The sequence below is a fragment of the Epinephelus fuscoguttatus genome, linkage group LG23 (genome assembly GCF_011397635.1).
Source record: "Epinephelus fuscoguttatus linkage group LG23, E.fuscoguttatus.final_Chr_v1".
Taxonomy (NCBI): domain Eukaryota; kingdom Metazoa; phylum Chordata; class Actinopteri; order Perciformes; family Serranidae; genus Epinephelus; species Epinephelus fuscoguttatus.
Window position 1 is genome coordinate 13,356,966 of NC_064774.1, and position 18,634 is coordinate 13,375,599.

An 18,634-nucleotide genomic window follows, 5' to 3' on the forward strand; every position below is an offset into this window, starting at 1 on the left:
TGACTGAGTTATGACCTTGCACTCTGCCATCTGTAGGAAGAGACGAACCCCCGCATGTTTTTGAAATGGTACACCTTAAAAAACCTTTGCCAGACCAGCCAGCGACTGGCAGTATCTGATTTGGTCACTGAATCTGGACTGGATTTGTTGGTAAATATGTAATGTTATATCCTGAACACTATTACATAATATTCTGCAGGGGGACAAATTCAGGAAATTGCAGAAATCTAAACACAGAATCAGATAAACACATGCACGGTGTCAACAACAAGGCTGACATCAGAGTTGAGGGGAAACAGCTAACCTCTCACCCACTTTCCCCCTGAACAACAACAACAAAACACAGATAAATCATCTATAAAAAGGAAAGACTTTTTTCGCTGAAAGTTCGAGTTATGACTGCTGACAGTTCTTGTCCAAACTGAGCACATTTTGCTTCAAGCGTTCACGGAAGTGGGACAAGAAAGACAGGTAAATGTAGGTCAGTGTGTTTAAATCCAAACAAACAAAGTATTCAGAGAGTGGAGCGCTCTGCCAAGGTTGTACTTTCTTGGGAATTCGTTATTACATCCGCCAAAGAGTTTGTCTGTCGTCGGCAGAATGACTCAAAAGCATGCCAACAGATGTCAATAAAACTGGTAGAAAGTTATGTGCAATGGAGCATGTCACTTTGGGCGTGCATGGCAGCACCATGTGGATATAATGAAGTATTTCAAGCAAGCATTAGAGGACATTCTCTGTTTTCGTTTCTTTAAGACACACCTATTGGAGTAAACCTCGAGGTCTTCCTGCAAATTTCTTCTTAATTTTGTTATACATTTGATTTGAAACTTAGTGGAAGGGTGGAGCATGGGCAAAGGAAGAACCCATTAAAATGTATAGCTAGTCCAAATCAGGGATTGGATGCACAAATCATTTTTTACATTTGTTAACATTGCAAGATCGGGCATTTAACCTTGGCGGAATAAATGCCATACATCTTAAAATCCAGTGGATGGTTGTAAAGTTTTAAAAAGACAGAATATAGCCAAATGTAGAAACACAAGTACCACGAAACTTGAATGGTAGCCTTCACATGTAGTTGCTCAATCTTCATACAGACATAAGTCCATATGGAGAAGTTGTTCTAATAGTTTTGTAAATATAATCCAGACATAACTAGTGGTCGGGCTTGACCAGACTTTTGGCCTTGGTGCAGGTCTGAGCTCCCCAAGTGTCCTTCTAGCTGCTTGTGAAACACTTCTAGTAACTGCAGCCAGATTTGGATTACACATGAAATCTGATGAGATGTTTTTGAGACATCCTAATCTGCTGACTGACCGACACAACTTCTTTAGCAGGGGTAGTTAAGTAGAGGATCTCTTGGTTCACCGAGTACAAACGTGTGTGTTTTTGTGCATGCCTTTGGTTAGTGAGATTTCCACTTTGTCAAGTGCAAACTGTGCAGCAAACTGAGCCCATCTGCCAGTAAACATCATGTCACAGGACATCCTTTCCAACTCTAGGAAAAAGAAAAAAAACCTTTGGAGATCAGTTTAAGGGAGATGAAATACTACTTTCGACTGAGGAACGCCGACCCTGACTTCTCACCTACTTTTAGAGAGACATGCAAAAACCAGTTTCCATTTATTTTTTGAGTGACGTTTTGTGTAAGAAATCTACATAAAGGACACAGCTGTTTTCCTTCTCTGACAAGTGTTTAGCAATGACTTACAAGGATGACTGAAGGAATATTTGCACTCATATTTCCACTTATAATATCATCAGGTGATCTTAAAAATGAAGCCACAACTAAAGAGCCAAAAACTGCAGTTCCTCATATGGCCACTAGAGGCTGGCTCCAGAAGCGAGTCAATCCTCATGGACCCCATGTTAAAAAGCCCATATTTACAGCAGTAAACATGTTTACAGCCTGGTACAAAAACAGTTTTGGCGTCAGTGTCTAATTTCTCCGTTTATGACAACTGTACGGGGAATGACTTTTTATACAACTCACCGTTTACATTTTATCGTGGCTTAAAGTTATACATAATTAAGTGTGTGGCTGCTTTGAATAGTCGTCATCCGTTAAGGGGTCACAGCCACGCCAACAACATTGGTTAGGTAACATAAAATGGTGTAACCCCAAATTAAGTAGGCATAGCCATAGCTATTTAATAGTTAGCTAATTGTAACGTTTTGGTTGTTTTAAAAAATCAGTGGTTTTAGGCCTGTTTTTCGCTAGCAAAAATTAGCATTAGCATTCTTACAGCTAACCATATCTGCAAAGGCACCGTGCTAACGAAGCAAGTGGCTAGTGTAAGGATTATCTCCACACTCTTGTCCAAACAGGTCACTTCTGGCTCCAAAAATCCAAGATGGGGTTGTCCAAAATGCCAAACTCAAGGCTTCTGCAAGCCAATGGCTGGCGTCACAGTGGCTACATCCATTATTTTAAACAGTCCATGCTACAGTATGGCAGCATATTGAATCTTAACCCCCATATAATGATGCGTATCGCCAGATTCACGCCAATACACAGCCTTAGCATCAACAGAGACCAGTCTTGTTTCGTAACCCTCCACAAGGTTTACTTCACAGTAACCCACTAACACACATATATACACACATACAATACACACACTCTTCTCCAGTGCCCATGCCTCTATATGAAGGCTGCCTGTAGTATTTGACTAGTGTGTGTGAACTTTGTTAAGGGATCCAAACCAACCACTGTCACGTTGGCGGCAACACATCTATCCATTTGTCTTCACAGATTCACTGAGCAATGCAACACTCCTCTGGCTGCTTTGATATATGATAATAAATGACCTCTGATGGAGGGTTAAATAACACGGGAGCTTCAGAGAAAAAGGGGGAAAACTGGGACATGAACTGGGTAAATCAAGACATCACTCAATCTGTGACGGCTTTAAATAACTTGGAAATTATAGACAGCTTTGATGTTGTAACTGCGACCAACAGAGTGAATGCTGCTGCAGTGGAACATGTGCTTTAATGTTAAATACTTTGCACTGCTCAGTATGTGTGCTGTTTTACATGTTGTCCTGCAACTAGTGTCTCAATCCTGAACTGTCTTCTAACTGTGTCACAGTTCGTGAAGCCTGTCTCAACAAGCACACTCAAAACAGAACACTAAGTCCCTTTTGCTCTATTTCTTTAGGCTACCAGTGCTCTTTTATCTTTACATTATCAAAACTGAATCTGTGTGAAGTCTGAGCTGCTAGTGGGGTCACCAGGAAAGTGCATTTTTGAAGGGGAATGAATTTAAATCCTGCGTCCCTACGTCCATCAGTTTGTTTCAACATATCCATAAAAACTTGAATGATGCTGTAGTTGTTATTAGAAGACATTTTGCAAGATCAGATATTTGGCGGAAAGCAAATTTAATACGTTAACAAGATTGTAAATGCTACACAAAATGTTTATTTGCCCAGATTTTTCACTAGTTCATAAATACTTGATTATTTTTCTTCTTCAAGCTTCTAAATGAAATACCCCAACAATGGCTTAACTATTCCCATGAACATTTTGTCGCTGTCCCGTGAATCTTCTCATCGACTTCTCAGCAAGAAAGCAAATAAGCATGTTTCCCAAAATGTCAAACTGTTCCTTTCATGTGCCTTTCTCGCCCTGTCTCTTGTATTTACCTCAGACACATCTGTCAGAGTGTTGCCGTATCGTGCTGAGTTGCCAAACATTTAAGTCAAAAACAAGGGAGACCAGTTTTTCTTGAGGGAAATTCAGTTGAAGCAAAAGATTAGGCAAAACAGACAGCTCTAGCAGACGCGTGGGTTAAATTTCAGTGACTGTTTAAGATTATGTTAAATCCCCGTGATCAATTTTCCGTCAATGATAATGACACACGGCTGACAGATACAACTCGCCCCCAATACTGGTTATACAAGTATTGCACATAGCAGGGACTGTGTATTTATCTACTTCTCTGGCCTAGTTTGGGAAATACAGCTTGTCAACGCTGTGATAAGTCAACAGTTAACCACCGAGAATATGTTTGAGCAGTTATGTTCGTCTATGTTATTTTTGTTATTCTTTAGTTAATGGCATTGAACATCACCCGGGTCTGGCGGGAGCTGGCTAGCAGTGGTCAGCATTTGACGCGGTGCCCCAACCAAACGTCATCATTGTGGAATCACTGTGCACACTCTCCGGTCCCCACAGGCCACCTTGGTTAGTAAGCGGCTCAGTTTTGAGCTACAAACCCCCTTTAGCATTGCTAACTACTGTTAGCTCTGTTAGTTCTGTTAAGCTAATGTCGCTAGCAAAATGCTGAACAATGCCCGCGTACCAGGGCGACCTGGGGGGACACGAGAGGATGGTCACCATGTTTTCGTGGTGTTTTTCGTGATGTTACCAGCTGTATATGCGAATTAACGGCTATGCTAGTTTCTGCCAACCCTCCAATCCTCACTGGTTAGCTTTGGCTGCTCTGCACTGCACACCACCTGCGTTGAGTCGGAAATAGCTAGCCAAGCCGTTAATTCGCATATACAGAAAAACAGGAGGGTATACGCAATCATATGGGGTATACCCTCCTGTTTTTCTGGCTGCCAAAAAGCCATTGGAATATTTAGGACAGTATACCCACTTCCTCCTCAGTAACCTGCCCATCTTCCTAGTAGTGCACTCAACTCATCAACTGCCACTACACCACTGATTACTTGAGGCAAGTTTACTAGTTGGCATGCAGAGCCTTGCTGTTGTGTGTTACAAAACATGTGGGCGACAACAACTGCACGTGTTTATGTCTAGACGTCCGTATTACTCACAGAGGCAGACAGCAGCCAGCAGACGAAGGCCATTCTCCGGCGGGAAGCAGGTGGGGAAGAGAGGCTGCAGCACGTAGTTGGAAAACGTCAGCGCGATCACGGCCTGGTTGGTCGGGTAGATGACCAGCACGGCGATCCACAGACGCAGGAACCTGGGACAAAAAGGAGGGACAAACGGTTACAAACATAGAAGCATGGGAGAAACAGTGGGGTGTCAGGAGCACACACAGGAAGGGGCCGAACAGGCGGAAACATACCACAAAGGCACATGGCACACATCCTTCCATTTACAGATTCCCATTAAAAACAGGCTATTTTTGGTGGAAGGCGACACAAATGTTAACTCTAATTCTTAGGTGAATCCAAGTAACTTTTTAATCTACCTCTAATGTCCTTTTTAATGTTACACTGAAACAGTAAGTCAGTTAAGTTATTTATGGATTGTACAGTGCATTAATCATGCTTGTTCCAGCCTCTGAAATGTGAGGATTTGCTCCTTTTTTGCTGAGTTTGTCATTTAAAATGGAACGTCTTAGCGTGTGTCAGATAAGTAAGCTATTTGTGAATGTCACTTTGCACTTTCTTTGCTGTTTTGTGAGATTTTAAAGGCTAAATCCAAAGAAAAACACTTGACAATACAAATCATAACTCCTCGCAGCCATCAAGACAGAGCACAAGGGGAAACCCCGTGTTGATACAGCATGCGGCACCAATATGGCAGCACATTGCTGACATTAGTGTGTTCGAAACTGACAGGATGAGTCACAGACGACACTGATGGAAGGCTTGACCTTTTTAAGTCACTGCAGCTTCACAAATACAGGGTGAGAAAATGGGGGAGGGAGTGAGATGAGAGGAGGGAGAGCACGAGGGTTTAACTGAGTGAAGCAGGAGAAACTGGGCGAGTGGTTTTTCTATGAAATTCCCTGAAAGCTTATGGAGGGATCATTACACCCGACTGCATTAACAGGATTGTGTCTCGCTGGAATGTGTGTGTGTTTAATGTAAAAATGTACATTCATGCTAGCTGGAACATCTATGTGGACACCCGTGGACGTTGGATACATTTTGTACAGCTTTACAACACTAGTTACTACTTAGATTTTAAATACTCTATAAGTCTTTCAAATGGGGGACAAACAGACGATATGCTTGCATTTTATTTAGCTTTACATAGCTGTGACTCCCTGCAACCTGTGGCATCTGTTGTGTATTCAGGGGTGCAGCCAGATGTTGTAGACACTGGGGGCTCAGCCCAAACCTAGGAGGGTCTAGGGGCATACTTTCCTAGGGAGATGATTTCCCCATTTACTGCAGCTGTATGTACTAGCTGTACTTTTACACCTGTCACCTAAAAAGAGCCAACAATCGTCTGATTTTAGCTTGGTAGGAATTCGGCATTAACAGCATTATTAATAGAGAAGTAATAGAACTTTTGCTTCATTGATTCGGAGGTAGATTCAGAGAGACTGAGGGAAAATAACGCAAGGTTAAAGGGGTTTTAAAATCTTTAAAGATTGACGACTTTGAGAAAAATTTGTTTGCTCCCCTGCTCCTTGTTCTTGAAACCTTGTCCGTTGAAATCATGTGTGTGTGTGTACGACTTTACGAGCTGTTCCCCTTTTTTCCACCAGCTAAGGTAATGTAAGCATTTCTGTTACTGCAGTCGTTGACCTTTACAGTATGCATAACCGATCCCCTCCACGCCCACGCACACACGGGGATAAAAGGAGCAGGACAACAAAAACAAACATCCCTTGAACACGGTTTATTTTATCCTAGACTGAGGGCACAGGGAAACAGTGTGGCCCCGACGCTTCAAACCCGACTACAAAGTCCCCGGATGTAAAAGCTCACTGATGTGTATTGATAGCTACTGTACAAAAGGGACAAAAACAATCATTGGCTGTTTTGTCTGCGTGAATTCCTCTCCCAAAATACCCCGATAGTATGTATCCTTGTGAAAAAAAACAATGGTCTAATCTGTGTTTACAGTCTGGGCAAAGGCACAGTGTGTCTGAAATTAATGCTAACAAACGATATTGTTCTTCTTGGAAATTAACCTTGTGTGGTTCCCAGCATTTACTGTAAGTTCTTTAAAGGTGAATGACTGTAAGAAGGCCGGGTGACAGGGACGTAAAACCACACAGCAGCCCGACATCTGGACATTTTTGAGTCATTTTGGCTGTTTGTGAAACTACTGTTGAAACATATGAGTCAGTATTCGCTTCAGGCTTAATATCATTTTACTTCATCTAACTTGTGATGTGGACTCTAAGCAAAGGACCCCCTGCTTTGGATCAAGATGTCTGACCTACATGAGCAGGTTCATCCACCAGGATAAAGAGGGGAATCTAGACATGTTGGTATGTTCACCTAAATCCATGTCAAATTAACTTTAATTGTTTGGGAGGCCCCTTTTTCTAAAAAACTGGGTCATATACTTAAAGGTCCAGTGTGTAGGATTTAACGGGTTATATTGGCAGAAATGGAATATAACATAAAAAGTATGTTTGTATAGTGTATAGTCACCTGAAAATAAGAGTCATTGTGTTTTTGTTACCTTAGAATGAGTCGTTTATATCTACTTAAAAGACAGTTCTGTTGACCTTGGGATTTATCTAACTTCTATGGCTTAGAGGCTTATGGTAAAAAAATGTTCCTTTAAAAGTCAGATTTTGACGGTAAAAAAAATCTCACGACTGGGTGCTTTAGAACAAGTCTCCAAGCCAACCTTAAACCAACAACAGCAAAAAATTGTAGTGATGATAAAATTTCTAAATGTCAAAAAAAATCTCTGAAAAGCCACCAACCCACCCACTGTACTTTCCACTCCTGAACAAGCCTCTCTTTCTTATAAACATCTTATTACTGATATACATCAGTCTGCTTTGATGCATCCTGCATACTGACTCAAATCACATCTTCAAATGTCATGAAAATGCTCCTGAACGCCTCTCTGATTGTTAATAAGTAGACAACTGAATGCCTCACCCAGCCAGCCCTCCGAAGATGTCTTTGACGTAGGAGTAGTCTCCCCCCGACTTGGGGATGGTGACGCCCAGCTCGGCGTAGCACAACGCCCCGATGGCTGTGATGACGCCCGTGATGATCCAGACGATCAGGGCCACGCCCACAGAGCTGGCGTTCTCCAACACTCCCTTGGGACTGACAAAGATACCTGAGCCGATAATGTTACCTGGTGGAGGGAGAGGAGAGAGTGTCAGGTGTCAGTGCAGAATTTAAAACGGGTTGTTGTCAGCTTTGTATGAGAGGCTGCAGTGTTTTTCCACATAGAAATTGGTTTAGCTGTCATGGGAAGTACAACTCAAACTGAGAAAATAAGTTGTATAATATCAGTTGTATCTCTGGATGAGCTTTGTGCAGTCTTGGCCTTGAAAGCCTGGATGACAAACTGGCAAAGAGTCAAAAAATCTGCCATCTAGTTGCATTATGAGAAGTGTAGGATCTAGTATTTTGGAGCTTGACTCATATTTGGAAATAAAAGCCAATGCATCTTTCTTACTGAAGGAATGCAACACTAAATCCAAGACCCTGGGGGCATGAGAGTTTTGGGGGAGATAGCAAGTCAACAGTATATGTCGCGTACAAGTGTTATACATCGTCTGAAAGCTTTGAATATGAAGATTAAGTTTATCTAGTCATAAATGTGTAAGAAACCCTGTGTTTTGTTTGGGTGTCTATTCAAACTTAAGTGTAGTATAAGTATATGGTGGCCAATCTCTTGTGTAAGTTGTTGCAGCAATTTTTGAATTGACACCATTTGTTACACAGATTTAGTGCTAACTGTGAGCATTTATGAGATTAAAAAAAGTCAAAAATCCCTCCAAAATACCACATTAAGACACCAATACCTTGAGAAACACTATGTGTTTGGTAGTGACCAAATGCATACCAATGGATGCCTCAGGTTGTCTAGTTTCACATGATAGCACTGCCTTTGTGCTAGCTTTAAAAATGAGTGCGCCAAAGCCCCTTGAAGACAGTAATGTCGGAGGAGATTGCTGGTGCTACCACAGGTCACAGAGTAAATTAGCCTCGCTTAGCATAAAGACTGGTATCAGAGTTAGTTAATTAATCAATTGATTCATTTTTTCTTGTTTGTTAAATTAAAACACAAACAGTAATGTACAAGTAACAAATTATTTGTGTCTCAGCAGTCGTGATGGTAAGAAACTTGGCATCCGAGAGACAACAAGACTCTATAACGTCACTGCATCCAACTGTTAGGCAACAAGACAAACCAGCTAAAACCACAAACTGCCAATAAACTAATGAGGTACAGCCTGTTAATCAGAGTATGCTAACTGCACAGTTTGAGCAGTGATGCAGCAGCTGAGCCATCAGGCAAAGTGGGAAGCTGTAATCTGCTGACTTAGCACAGCTATGAGGAGATGGAGCAAGACAGAGAACGGGGTGAAAGAGTGCAAAGAGGAAGGAGGAGGGATGAGAGGTAGATGCAGAGGGGGGAGAATAATGCCCTGACAGATTCAATGAGCATCAGAGTACCGGGCACTTTACACAGGAGCTGAAAGATGGCGGGACGGGCGTTTGGGGTTCTGGTGCGACGTTAAAGAAGCCGATTCACTCCTGTCTGACGATTCTACGACAGAGCCGAGGTCAAGAGCCTCCGATCAGATTCGGCTGACTGTGCTTGAACCCAGCGGCCAATAAAAAGGTGTCAAGGTCAAAGGTTGAAGGTTTTAAATCATAACTGAATGATAGGGTGAGATTATAGGCATTTACAGTACAAAAGTCAAAGGTGTGAATGATCTGTCACATCGTGCCTGTAGAGTTTTCGTGCTACAACTTCCAGTGAACTACAATTTATAACCTGCAGCTATATATATAACTACATGTGTCGTGTAACAATGTAGTCGTGGTGATTTACATCTTTTATTATGTAAAAAAGAAATGGAAATATTTGCTGATTTTGGCTTCTTAAATGGATGATTTGCAGTTTTTCTTAGTTTAATACGCTTGTAATTTTAATACCGTTGGTGTTTTTAGCAATTAGAAATACAAATCTGGATTTTTTGCATCTTTAGGAGCTCTAAAATCCTTGATTTTGTCCATTTTTTCCATTGTTAGCTGCAGACAAACAAACCGAAATGTAGATACTGCTTACTCAGAGCAGTTAAACCTATAGGAACATCTGAACATGTGCCAAACTGTGTCCTCACCTGAAAGCATGAGGGCATGCAAATCAGCTAACAGACTCCATATGCATCATGTGCGAGTGCAGCTGCTCATTTATGTAACCCAGTTGCAGGTAAAAGGTAAAAAGACGACAAACAAACCATCCCAACCCTGATTAGCTTGACATCTTTATGGCAGCGGTGGTCTTCACTGCATGACCTTTGACATCCAGGGGGTAAAAGGCAGCTATGTGTTGACTCAGCACTTTCCTCTGTTACAAACTCACTGATATGCTACTGCAACATAAAGTCTGCAGATAAAGGGAACGTACCAGTTCTGGTTTGAATGAGTGGATATTTAGAGTTTTATGTGAGGTGACAAGCGGGTGCTTTTGAGCAAACGTGCACGCTCACATGTTGCGTGCTCGTGTCATGTGCATCACTGGACTCTAGGGGTTGTGAGACATGCTGACTTATGTGGAATCTTGTCAGGTTTCCTGTTCTTGTGGTCACTTTTTACATCCTTTTGTCTCCAAAGAGGCCAAGAGGGAACATGACATTTTTCTTTTATAAAAACATGCTGTGGCTAAACTCTCTCTTGACCTAAATCTCAGGCTAAGTGCACGCTTGTTTAAACTTTAAAGCTACAGGTAACTTTTATGAGAACTTTTTGTCATGTTTTCTAAATCTGTTGTTATGTTCTAAAAGAAGTACATGAGATGGATAATCTGCAAAAAAAAATCAGGTCCCTTCTCCTCTCCTACTGCCTAGGACTGCCACGATTAGTCGACTAATCGATGACTAATCGTTTATTAAAATAATCGGTGACTATTTTAGTAGTTGACTAATCGGTTTGAGTCATTTTTCATAGAAAAGTACTATAAAAGTACCCCAAAATACTCTTACTGCAGCTTCTTACGTTCAAATATTGCCAGCTTTACACATTCTCCCGTGACAGTGAACTAAAACCCTTTGGCGTGAGTATGAAACAAGACATTAGATGACATAATTTTGGGGTTTGGGCGAGACAGACCGACATTTTTCAACATTTTAACACATTTTTCAATGAAATGATTAGTCGACTAATCGAAGAAATAATCGACAGATTAGTCGACGATGAAAATAATCGTTAGTGGCAGCCTTACTACTGCCTCTAATGGCATTCACTAGAATCTATTGCAGCGCATGGAAACAACCAATCAGAGCCAAGGAGTCCCAACTGTGGCTGATAATCACGTCAATCGCTGCTTGTTTGCTGTCAAATTGTCAAACTAGGCAGCACCGATCAAATATGAATCAAGATTCTGTTACTGCATTGCCTATTTCTCACCTCAAATGTTCTCAGAAACATATTTTAGTGTACTGTTTAGCTGTAAGATGAGAAAGCTTGTGACCCGGCTGCCATGTTGGAAACAGTCGGCAATAAATTCTTATTTCATTTATTGGTGAGTAAATATAGTAACAGTTTCAGCAACTGTGAAAAAAGTTACCGACTGTAGCTTTAAGAAGCAGTGGATAAAAAGTCTCTTGAGGCAGCGTGCATCACTTTGTCATATTTCCGGATCTTTTTACAAATCTCGGCAGGCCTCAGTCTCTTTTAGCACAGGATATTTTGATATTCTCCTTTGTTATCAGATTGTTGTTTCACTCAGGAAGAGGCTTGGTCTTGGACATGCTCTCTGAACACATTACAGTTCCTCTTGGGTTGTGTTTGATGTTACTGACAGCAGCAGCTCCACTTCACACAATTTTTCTTTCACAGCCTTAGACAACTCATAATTCTGATTTTGTGGCTTATTTTGTATAATCTGTCATTTATTATTCAGGCTACTATTTGGGCAAATGACAGCCATTTTCATTTTTATTTCATCTGCCAATTATTTTCTGAATTAATCAATTAAAACATTGGTCTAAAAGATGTCAGAAAGTAGTGAAAAATGGAGACACACTAGGTTTGGTCCCCAACATCTAAATATTCAACAGTCAGTATTGTTTTCAATGGCTGAAGACATTCATCTGCACTTAAAAATTAAATAACGAAGTTCCAATTTTTATATTTTAAATGTTTTCTGTTTCACTTTAATCATTTTCTCATGTCCATTTCTCACATTTATGTGAGGTAATGCTCAATAAATACTGCATAATTTTTAGACGTTTTTGTGTTTTTAGGAGTATAACTACTTGCAATTTAAATGGAAATGTGTCAATATATTAACAAAGGTCCAAATAGCATCATTTAAGAATTTGAAGAAGACAATCCAAATCCTGGTGAGCTTGGATTTTCTTTTAGAATATATTTGGTATTTGGTACATTTTTCTGTAAAAAATTTCATCACAAAAATCACATATCCACTGTTCAAGTAAGTCCTATGCTGTGTCTCAAATCATGTACTTCTGTACTTACACTTAACATTTTGAGTGCATAAGTGCGTTCACGCTGAGTAGTATGGAAAAATGCAGTGCACTATGAGTACCTGGATGGTGCACTCAAAACGGTCAAAAAGTTGAGTGTGGAACTATGGACACTTCTCGTTCTCAATGGTCGCCATCTTGGCCACTTTTCAAACTGTAAATAGCGGCCGAGGACTGTGCAACCGTGAACGTCGCTGCATTGTACAAATAAGAACAATAACGCGAATGCTAATGCTAGTTTGCTAACTAGCTAATTTGCAGTCGTCATTTCCGGTGAGCGCACAACAGCTGTGTTTGGTTTGAGACAACACTGCCCTGTCGAAATTTGCGCACTACGCCAATGAGTACAAAGTGCACATAGTATACTACATGGAAGTGTACTCACGGAAGCATGTGATTTGAGACACAGCACTAGTTTCCTATTATTTTTTGAGTCACTCTAATGCACCATCCGACCTGGCATCTTGGGGACCTTTAATTGAACACAGGTGGGCTGAATTGAGTGTGGAGTACGGAAGGCGCCACAGGGTTACAGTCTTTAACTTTATTCCTTCCAAATAAGTTTAAAAATAGCCGCCAACAGACGCCATAACGGTGCTATGAGATACAAAATTTTACATTTGGTTACGATCAAAAATATCGTGATCCAATCTGAACGGTGAGACACAGAGCCAATGAGAGAAATTAATTGTTGTGTTATTATTAGCGCCGCCATGGCACAAGATTAAATGCCACCACTCACACATGCAGCAGCAGCAAACTATGAATATTAACAAGTGTGTGTGTGTTTGTGTAGCATTATGATATAACTCTGATCAGCCTTTGTAAAGCCCTCTAAGATTAGTTCTTGCATTTCCACCAGGCGTTAAATCCCTGTTCAAACAGCCACCAAGCTGAGGCAACCTGCTGCTTGGCCCTCAGCCAGACACTCAAACTCTGCAGGCCTGTTCCCCCAGTGTGCGTGTGTGTGAGTTATTATTACACTAAAGCAATTTATAACACTGCAGCAATTCATGAGAAAAAGGGGGGGGGTTTGATGTCATCATGACTTCTGGGTTTAGACGACAAAAAGCTACTGTGATGGCGTAAAAACTGAGCTCAATGTTTAATCAAAGTGATGTGAATTTGTGCAACAATTACAAAACGCATAGATTGGAGTCCAGCTCAGACGTGGCTAAGCCAGGCAAGCTAATAAAACAACTTTATCAGGGCGGGGTCGTCTTCCAGATGGCCAAAAGTTCACTTCTAATCCAAATTCCCGGTTCTGTAGGATTCAGGATCTGTGTGTGTGTGATAAATGCCTGTATCGTACAATAGGCCATAAAACCATTTGATGTCCTCGTGTGCTCGGCTTTTTCATGGAAACCCAGCGGGGCATGTTCACAGCGAGAGGATCAGACGAGTCACCTGACCTCACGTCTCGCTCGCACATGACAATGTGAGCCGAGCGAGCATGAATGAGTGACTTGGTCAAGGACGAAAGCCCCTGCTGAGAACATTCTGGTGACTACGCTGAGGTGTATGGACTCTGGACGGCTGTAAAAAAATCTTCTAAGAGGGCATGAGAGGCTTAACGCTGCCAAGCACGTCGGCTGATGAATGGAGAGCGATAATAAGATTTTTTATTAATTAAATTATCTACATGTCGTTGTATAGATACACTCAAGGGTGGGGCTGCAGATAGAAAATGCTGGCAGCATGCACTGTGATTACTTGCTTGTAGTTTGTGAGTTTTTCTTTTTCGATGGTGTTTTCTAGATTTTAGAGCTTGGTCATTGCTTTGGAAAGGTGTGAAAACATTATTCTATCAGTAAAAATGTGTGTTAATTGAGTTTAAAGTTGGTTTAGCCTGACTTCTACTGTGCTAGAAATGGGGCCCTCTCAGTAAAACCTCAAGGATTTAAGGAGGACTGTATGTTACAAAGGGAGAGAGGAAAAAAGCCTTCTCATCAACACTTGAATACCAAGGTTCCTCTTCATCTCTCCATGTCTCTGTCTCTCCTTATCCTCCCTTTTTTCCCAGCTTCTGTCTGTCTCTCTCTCGGGAATTCCTCTGTTCACACACACTCTCACTCACTCTCCCTTCTCTCCTCCCGTTACCGTGGAAACGCATGAGTCATCCCCTCCCCTCTCTTCATCCCGCCAAGGTCATCATGGAGACCACACACTCTCACCTGGACAGCCCTGCATTTGTATCGATCGATCTGTTGTTGGATGGTGTTATCTTCACTTGTTTGTTGTACTGAATGGCAATGACCACTCTCTGCGTTTCTGTCAGTTAGCCCCATCACTATACACATTTGCATTTTTAAAACTGAACTAAGAGTGAAATTTTATCTATGCTATCTCCAAAGCCAGACTCCATTGATAAAAACAGTAATTTTACCTCACTGAACACGGGAGCTGCTGATCTACCTCTGCCTTGATTAGTTAGTTAGTTTGTGTTATTGTGTGACCTTGGTGAATCTGAACTAACCGTTTAAAACACCGAACTCTCACAATAACACAGACAAAGTAACTGATGTAGGCAGAGGTAGACCAGCAGCTCCCGTGTTCAGCAAGGTAAAATCAAAGTTTTTGTCAATGGAGTCTGGCTTTAAACAGAGCACTGACAAGTTCCATGTTGAAGGCTGTCTGTTTGGGGAGTACTGAGCATATGACTGGATAGATGAGACTTGGATCATGCTGCGTGAGTTTTGTGAGAGTCTGTGAACAGATTCTTTTATCTACTTTTGCTTTTTTTGAATGACGACCCCAATAGGTCCAATCTAACAAAAAAAACCTCTCCTTTTTGGATTCTTCGTTCACTGTGGAGGCATGCAAGAGAAACAGTTTCCTTCACAAATTCAACATAACACAGGATGCATTTCCTTTAGGTTAAGTGATTGTACTTTTACCATAAATCTGAATAATAAAGACAGCAAACATTCTGATAGGTTATTGATGATTAGCGATAGTATCGTATAGTATAAGACTATAAATTAGAGCTGAAACAATCAGATGATTCAGTGGGTTACTCCAACAATTTAGTGCTAATGCTTTAGCTATAGTAGTTGCACCCTGGATCCTACATTTCCCACAGTGCAAATCAATTATGATTCCTGATGACATCACTGGGGTTATTTTCTCAGACTTTAAAGAGCTCCTTCCAGAGCTGCATTAGTAATAAAACAACTGTTTTCACAGGATGAGTCGTACTGCCCATGACGAGTAAACTGAGCTTAATTTGTAAAATCAGCAAGTGCCCCTTTAAAGTTGTATCTTCCTTCTGTATTTAGTAATTTATGTCAAATAAAAGAGCTGCAGGCAGGTTTCTAACTGTCCACGTGTTGCCAGCCTGCCATCTCCATGAATGGACCCAATCCTCTGAGCATCAGAGATGAGTGAGCGTGACGACATCATCATCACTGGCCAGGCTACAAAGAAATGATGAAATCTGACGACTGATTAAAGACTGCAAGGGGGGAATGAAAGCATGAGGCTGACGCAACACACTGATATAGATCTGAGAGCATATACTTATCACACAGCGCGCAGTGAGTGCGCACAGGCTAAACATTAAACTACTCTCTGAGTAAATGTTGGTGTGGTGCAGGAGACATGCCCGACTCCTGTGCCAGGATGCAACATCCTTATCCTGAGACACCCACACGTTTGTCATAAACTTTAATTGGTGGCTGGATAGTGGAGTCTGATCCCTGTGCAGCTTTTATATCCTGTCTCTGTCTTTTTAGTTCTTACACTCAAACACAGTTTTCACACTTTCTCAGACGCACACATCAACTATTAATAGGCGGTATGGGTGCACTATAGAGGGGAAGTATATGTGGGGTGACACAGACAACGAGTTGCACATCTGGCTCGTACAGAACTGACAGTAGAGCAGACTTACCAACTATGATACCGCAGGCGCTCACAAGCCCAATTTCCTTCTTGAGCGCCACTCCGCCTCCTGACTCCTTCTCACCGACAGCATCCTTGGCAGAGCCCGACGTGCTGCTCCGTTGTCTTGCACCGTCTGTCATTGTGGATGTCTGGACTACCTGCTTCTTTTGGTTTATGTCTTCTTTCCCACCTCACAGCCCCGTGCGCTCGCCTCACCTCGAGCTCAAGCGTCTCCTGTGTGCGTAAAACGTGCCGCACTTATCTGATGAGGAAAGTTGTTGCGCTGTCAGCAACCTGTGACAGTGAGGCTTATTACCCTGAGCAAATACAGTTAATAAAAAGCAGAAACAATAAGTGCAGGCTGTTGGAAATCTTGTGCTATATGTCAGTGTCCCGCTGCAAAATCCTCACCGCAGCTGCAGCTGTAATTTCTTCAAGATTTAACCAAGCAAAACGCCTCTTGTGCTGGTGCCTGCCGGTGTCACAGGTGGTGCTACAGGTCACAATCAAGTCCGGTGATCGAGCAAAAAGCGCATATTCCAGTGGCAATCCTTATAAAGTCATAAAAGGAAATAACTCCTTTGTGTCTGATGTGAACAGCAACAAAAACAATCTCAAAATCAGCAAAGCGCTCTCACTGGTTCCTTGTTCCTGGTGTGAGCTGAAGACACAAAAGCATCCTCTCTGCGCGCAACCACAAGCTGCTCCAGAGGAAAGTCGTTCAGGTCTGCGCCGTAAACACCCGAGCTGTGTGTTTGGTTTGGATAGGAGAGGTTGTAGTTGAGTAAATATACATGGTCTCCTTCATATAAGTACAGTGGCACCGCCTCCTCCCCCTCCCCGCCTCCACCTACCCCGGCTTGTTTTTCCTCCTTGTGCCTCTCCAGGACCCTCCCATCGCCCTCCCTCCGCACCGATCAGCTGTTCCTCCAAATTCCCTCCTGCTGCTGCTGCACTGTACACCTTAAACCCCCCAAACAAGGCAGCTCACGTGTGCAAAAACAAACCACGTTTAGGCTGCAATACCTTCCTTTCCCTGTCTCACACTAACCACTTCCTCTTACAGTTTTTTGTCTCACGCGTGCACAGAGGCGCTCACTCATTCACACTTTATTATTCAAGATGCAGCTCAAGCCGGGGTCTATTTTTAGTCCCAAGATGTCACTCTACGTGATGCAAAGACCGCTGGTGTGTTCCCATCCTGCATGCACAACAACTCTCACCCTGACCTGAGCTGTTAGTAGCAGGTTGTTTTTTCAAACCATCTGCCAAAACCAACCTCACCTGAAGCCTGATATTGCATGCTGTCAAAACACAAAACAGATTTGACCCTTCTACCTCTTTTTTTCCTCGCCATTGTTGAACATTGTGTGCGTGCTGGTGATGGGCGGATTGATTCTTTTCACAGTATTGGTTCTTTTGGGTTGAAACATGGACTGTGTTTACAAGGTCTTTAGTATCCCGGTTTTGATTGGGTTTTTTAAGTATCCCGTTTTTGTGTTTGTGCATGTGCATGTAAACACCATATCCCGAATTCAGAAACCGGGTTATGCCCTTTTCCCGGTTTCAAGAAACCCGGTTTTGCCACCTGGAGTACTCCAATAGAAGCCGGGATACTGGAGCATGTATACGCCTTATCCCGGTTTCATGAATGGTTCAACTACGTTACACAGCTGGCTGAAGGATGCCCTACTCATTCTGAAGTTTTCTCTCTACTCTGAATCTGTAAACTCCATGAGAACGATCCTATCCCACCAGTCACAGCTACGTATTTTCATCCACTGTTGCCTTGCACTGCGTGGTGGCAGTGACAGCCGAATACTAGAGCTTGAGATTCTCTGCGCGAGCCCGAGCCCAGCCTAATAATGTCAAAATATTATTTACAGACTGATTTAACAGACGATCACTGCTGCCACGATCACTGGAAAGTCTGGGCGAGAGGCTTCCACAGAGGAGCGCCCAGTTTGCACCAGCTTTAAACACGTTATTTACTTCACTCAAACTGCGTGTGGCTGTTAGCGCTGGTGTTAGTGAATTAGACCTTGTTTATCAGTGAGAATCATTTGCATAGAAATGTCCAATTTTTTTTTACAATATTTATTCACAGCCCTTCACCACCTGGATCCTAAAATGAACACCTGTTTTATTACATAATCATGCTTCCGTGTTGCGCCATTCATTAAGATCCTATGTTTCTGTCATTCAAATAACAAGACTTGTGGTTTAATACTCTTAATTATAACAGCCAACTTATTGAAAAATGTCGGGTTTAAATCAGGCTCGGGTCCATAATTACAGTTAATTGGACGGGCTGGGCCGGTCCCGGACATAACGTGCACAACGTGCATAACGGGCTGGATTTTTTGGGCCCGATCTAAGCTCTGCCGA

General features: G+C 42.1%; 1 protein-coding gene across 1 annotated transcript in view; it reads right to left on the reverse strand.

The window, feature by feature from the left end:
* slc7a8a (solute carrier family 7 member 8a) overlaps window positions 1-17,048 on the reverse strand; it is a 28,787-nt gene extending 11,739 nt beyond the window's left edge. Inside the window, exons 1-3 of the mRNA XM_049568108.1 lie at window positions 16,254-17,048; window positions 7,785-7,989; window positions 4,791-4,942 (exon numbers count right to left, since the gene is read on the reverse strand). Of these exons, the coding sequence (XP_049424065.1) occupies window positions 4,791-4,942; window positions 7,785-7,989; window positions 16,254-16,386 (490 nt within the window). The 5' untranslated portion in view covers window positions 16,387-17,048. The remainder of the gene's footprint in view (window positions 1-4,790; window positions 4,943-7,784; window positions 7,990-16,253) is intronic.
* Between the last annotated feature and the right edge of the window lie 1,586 nt (window positions 17,049-18,634).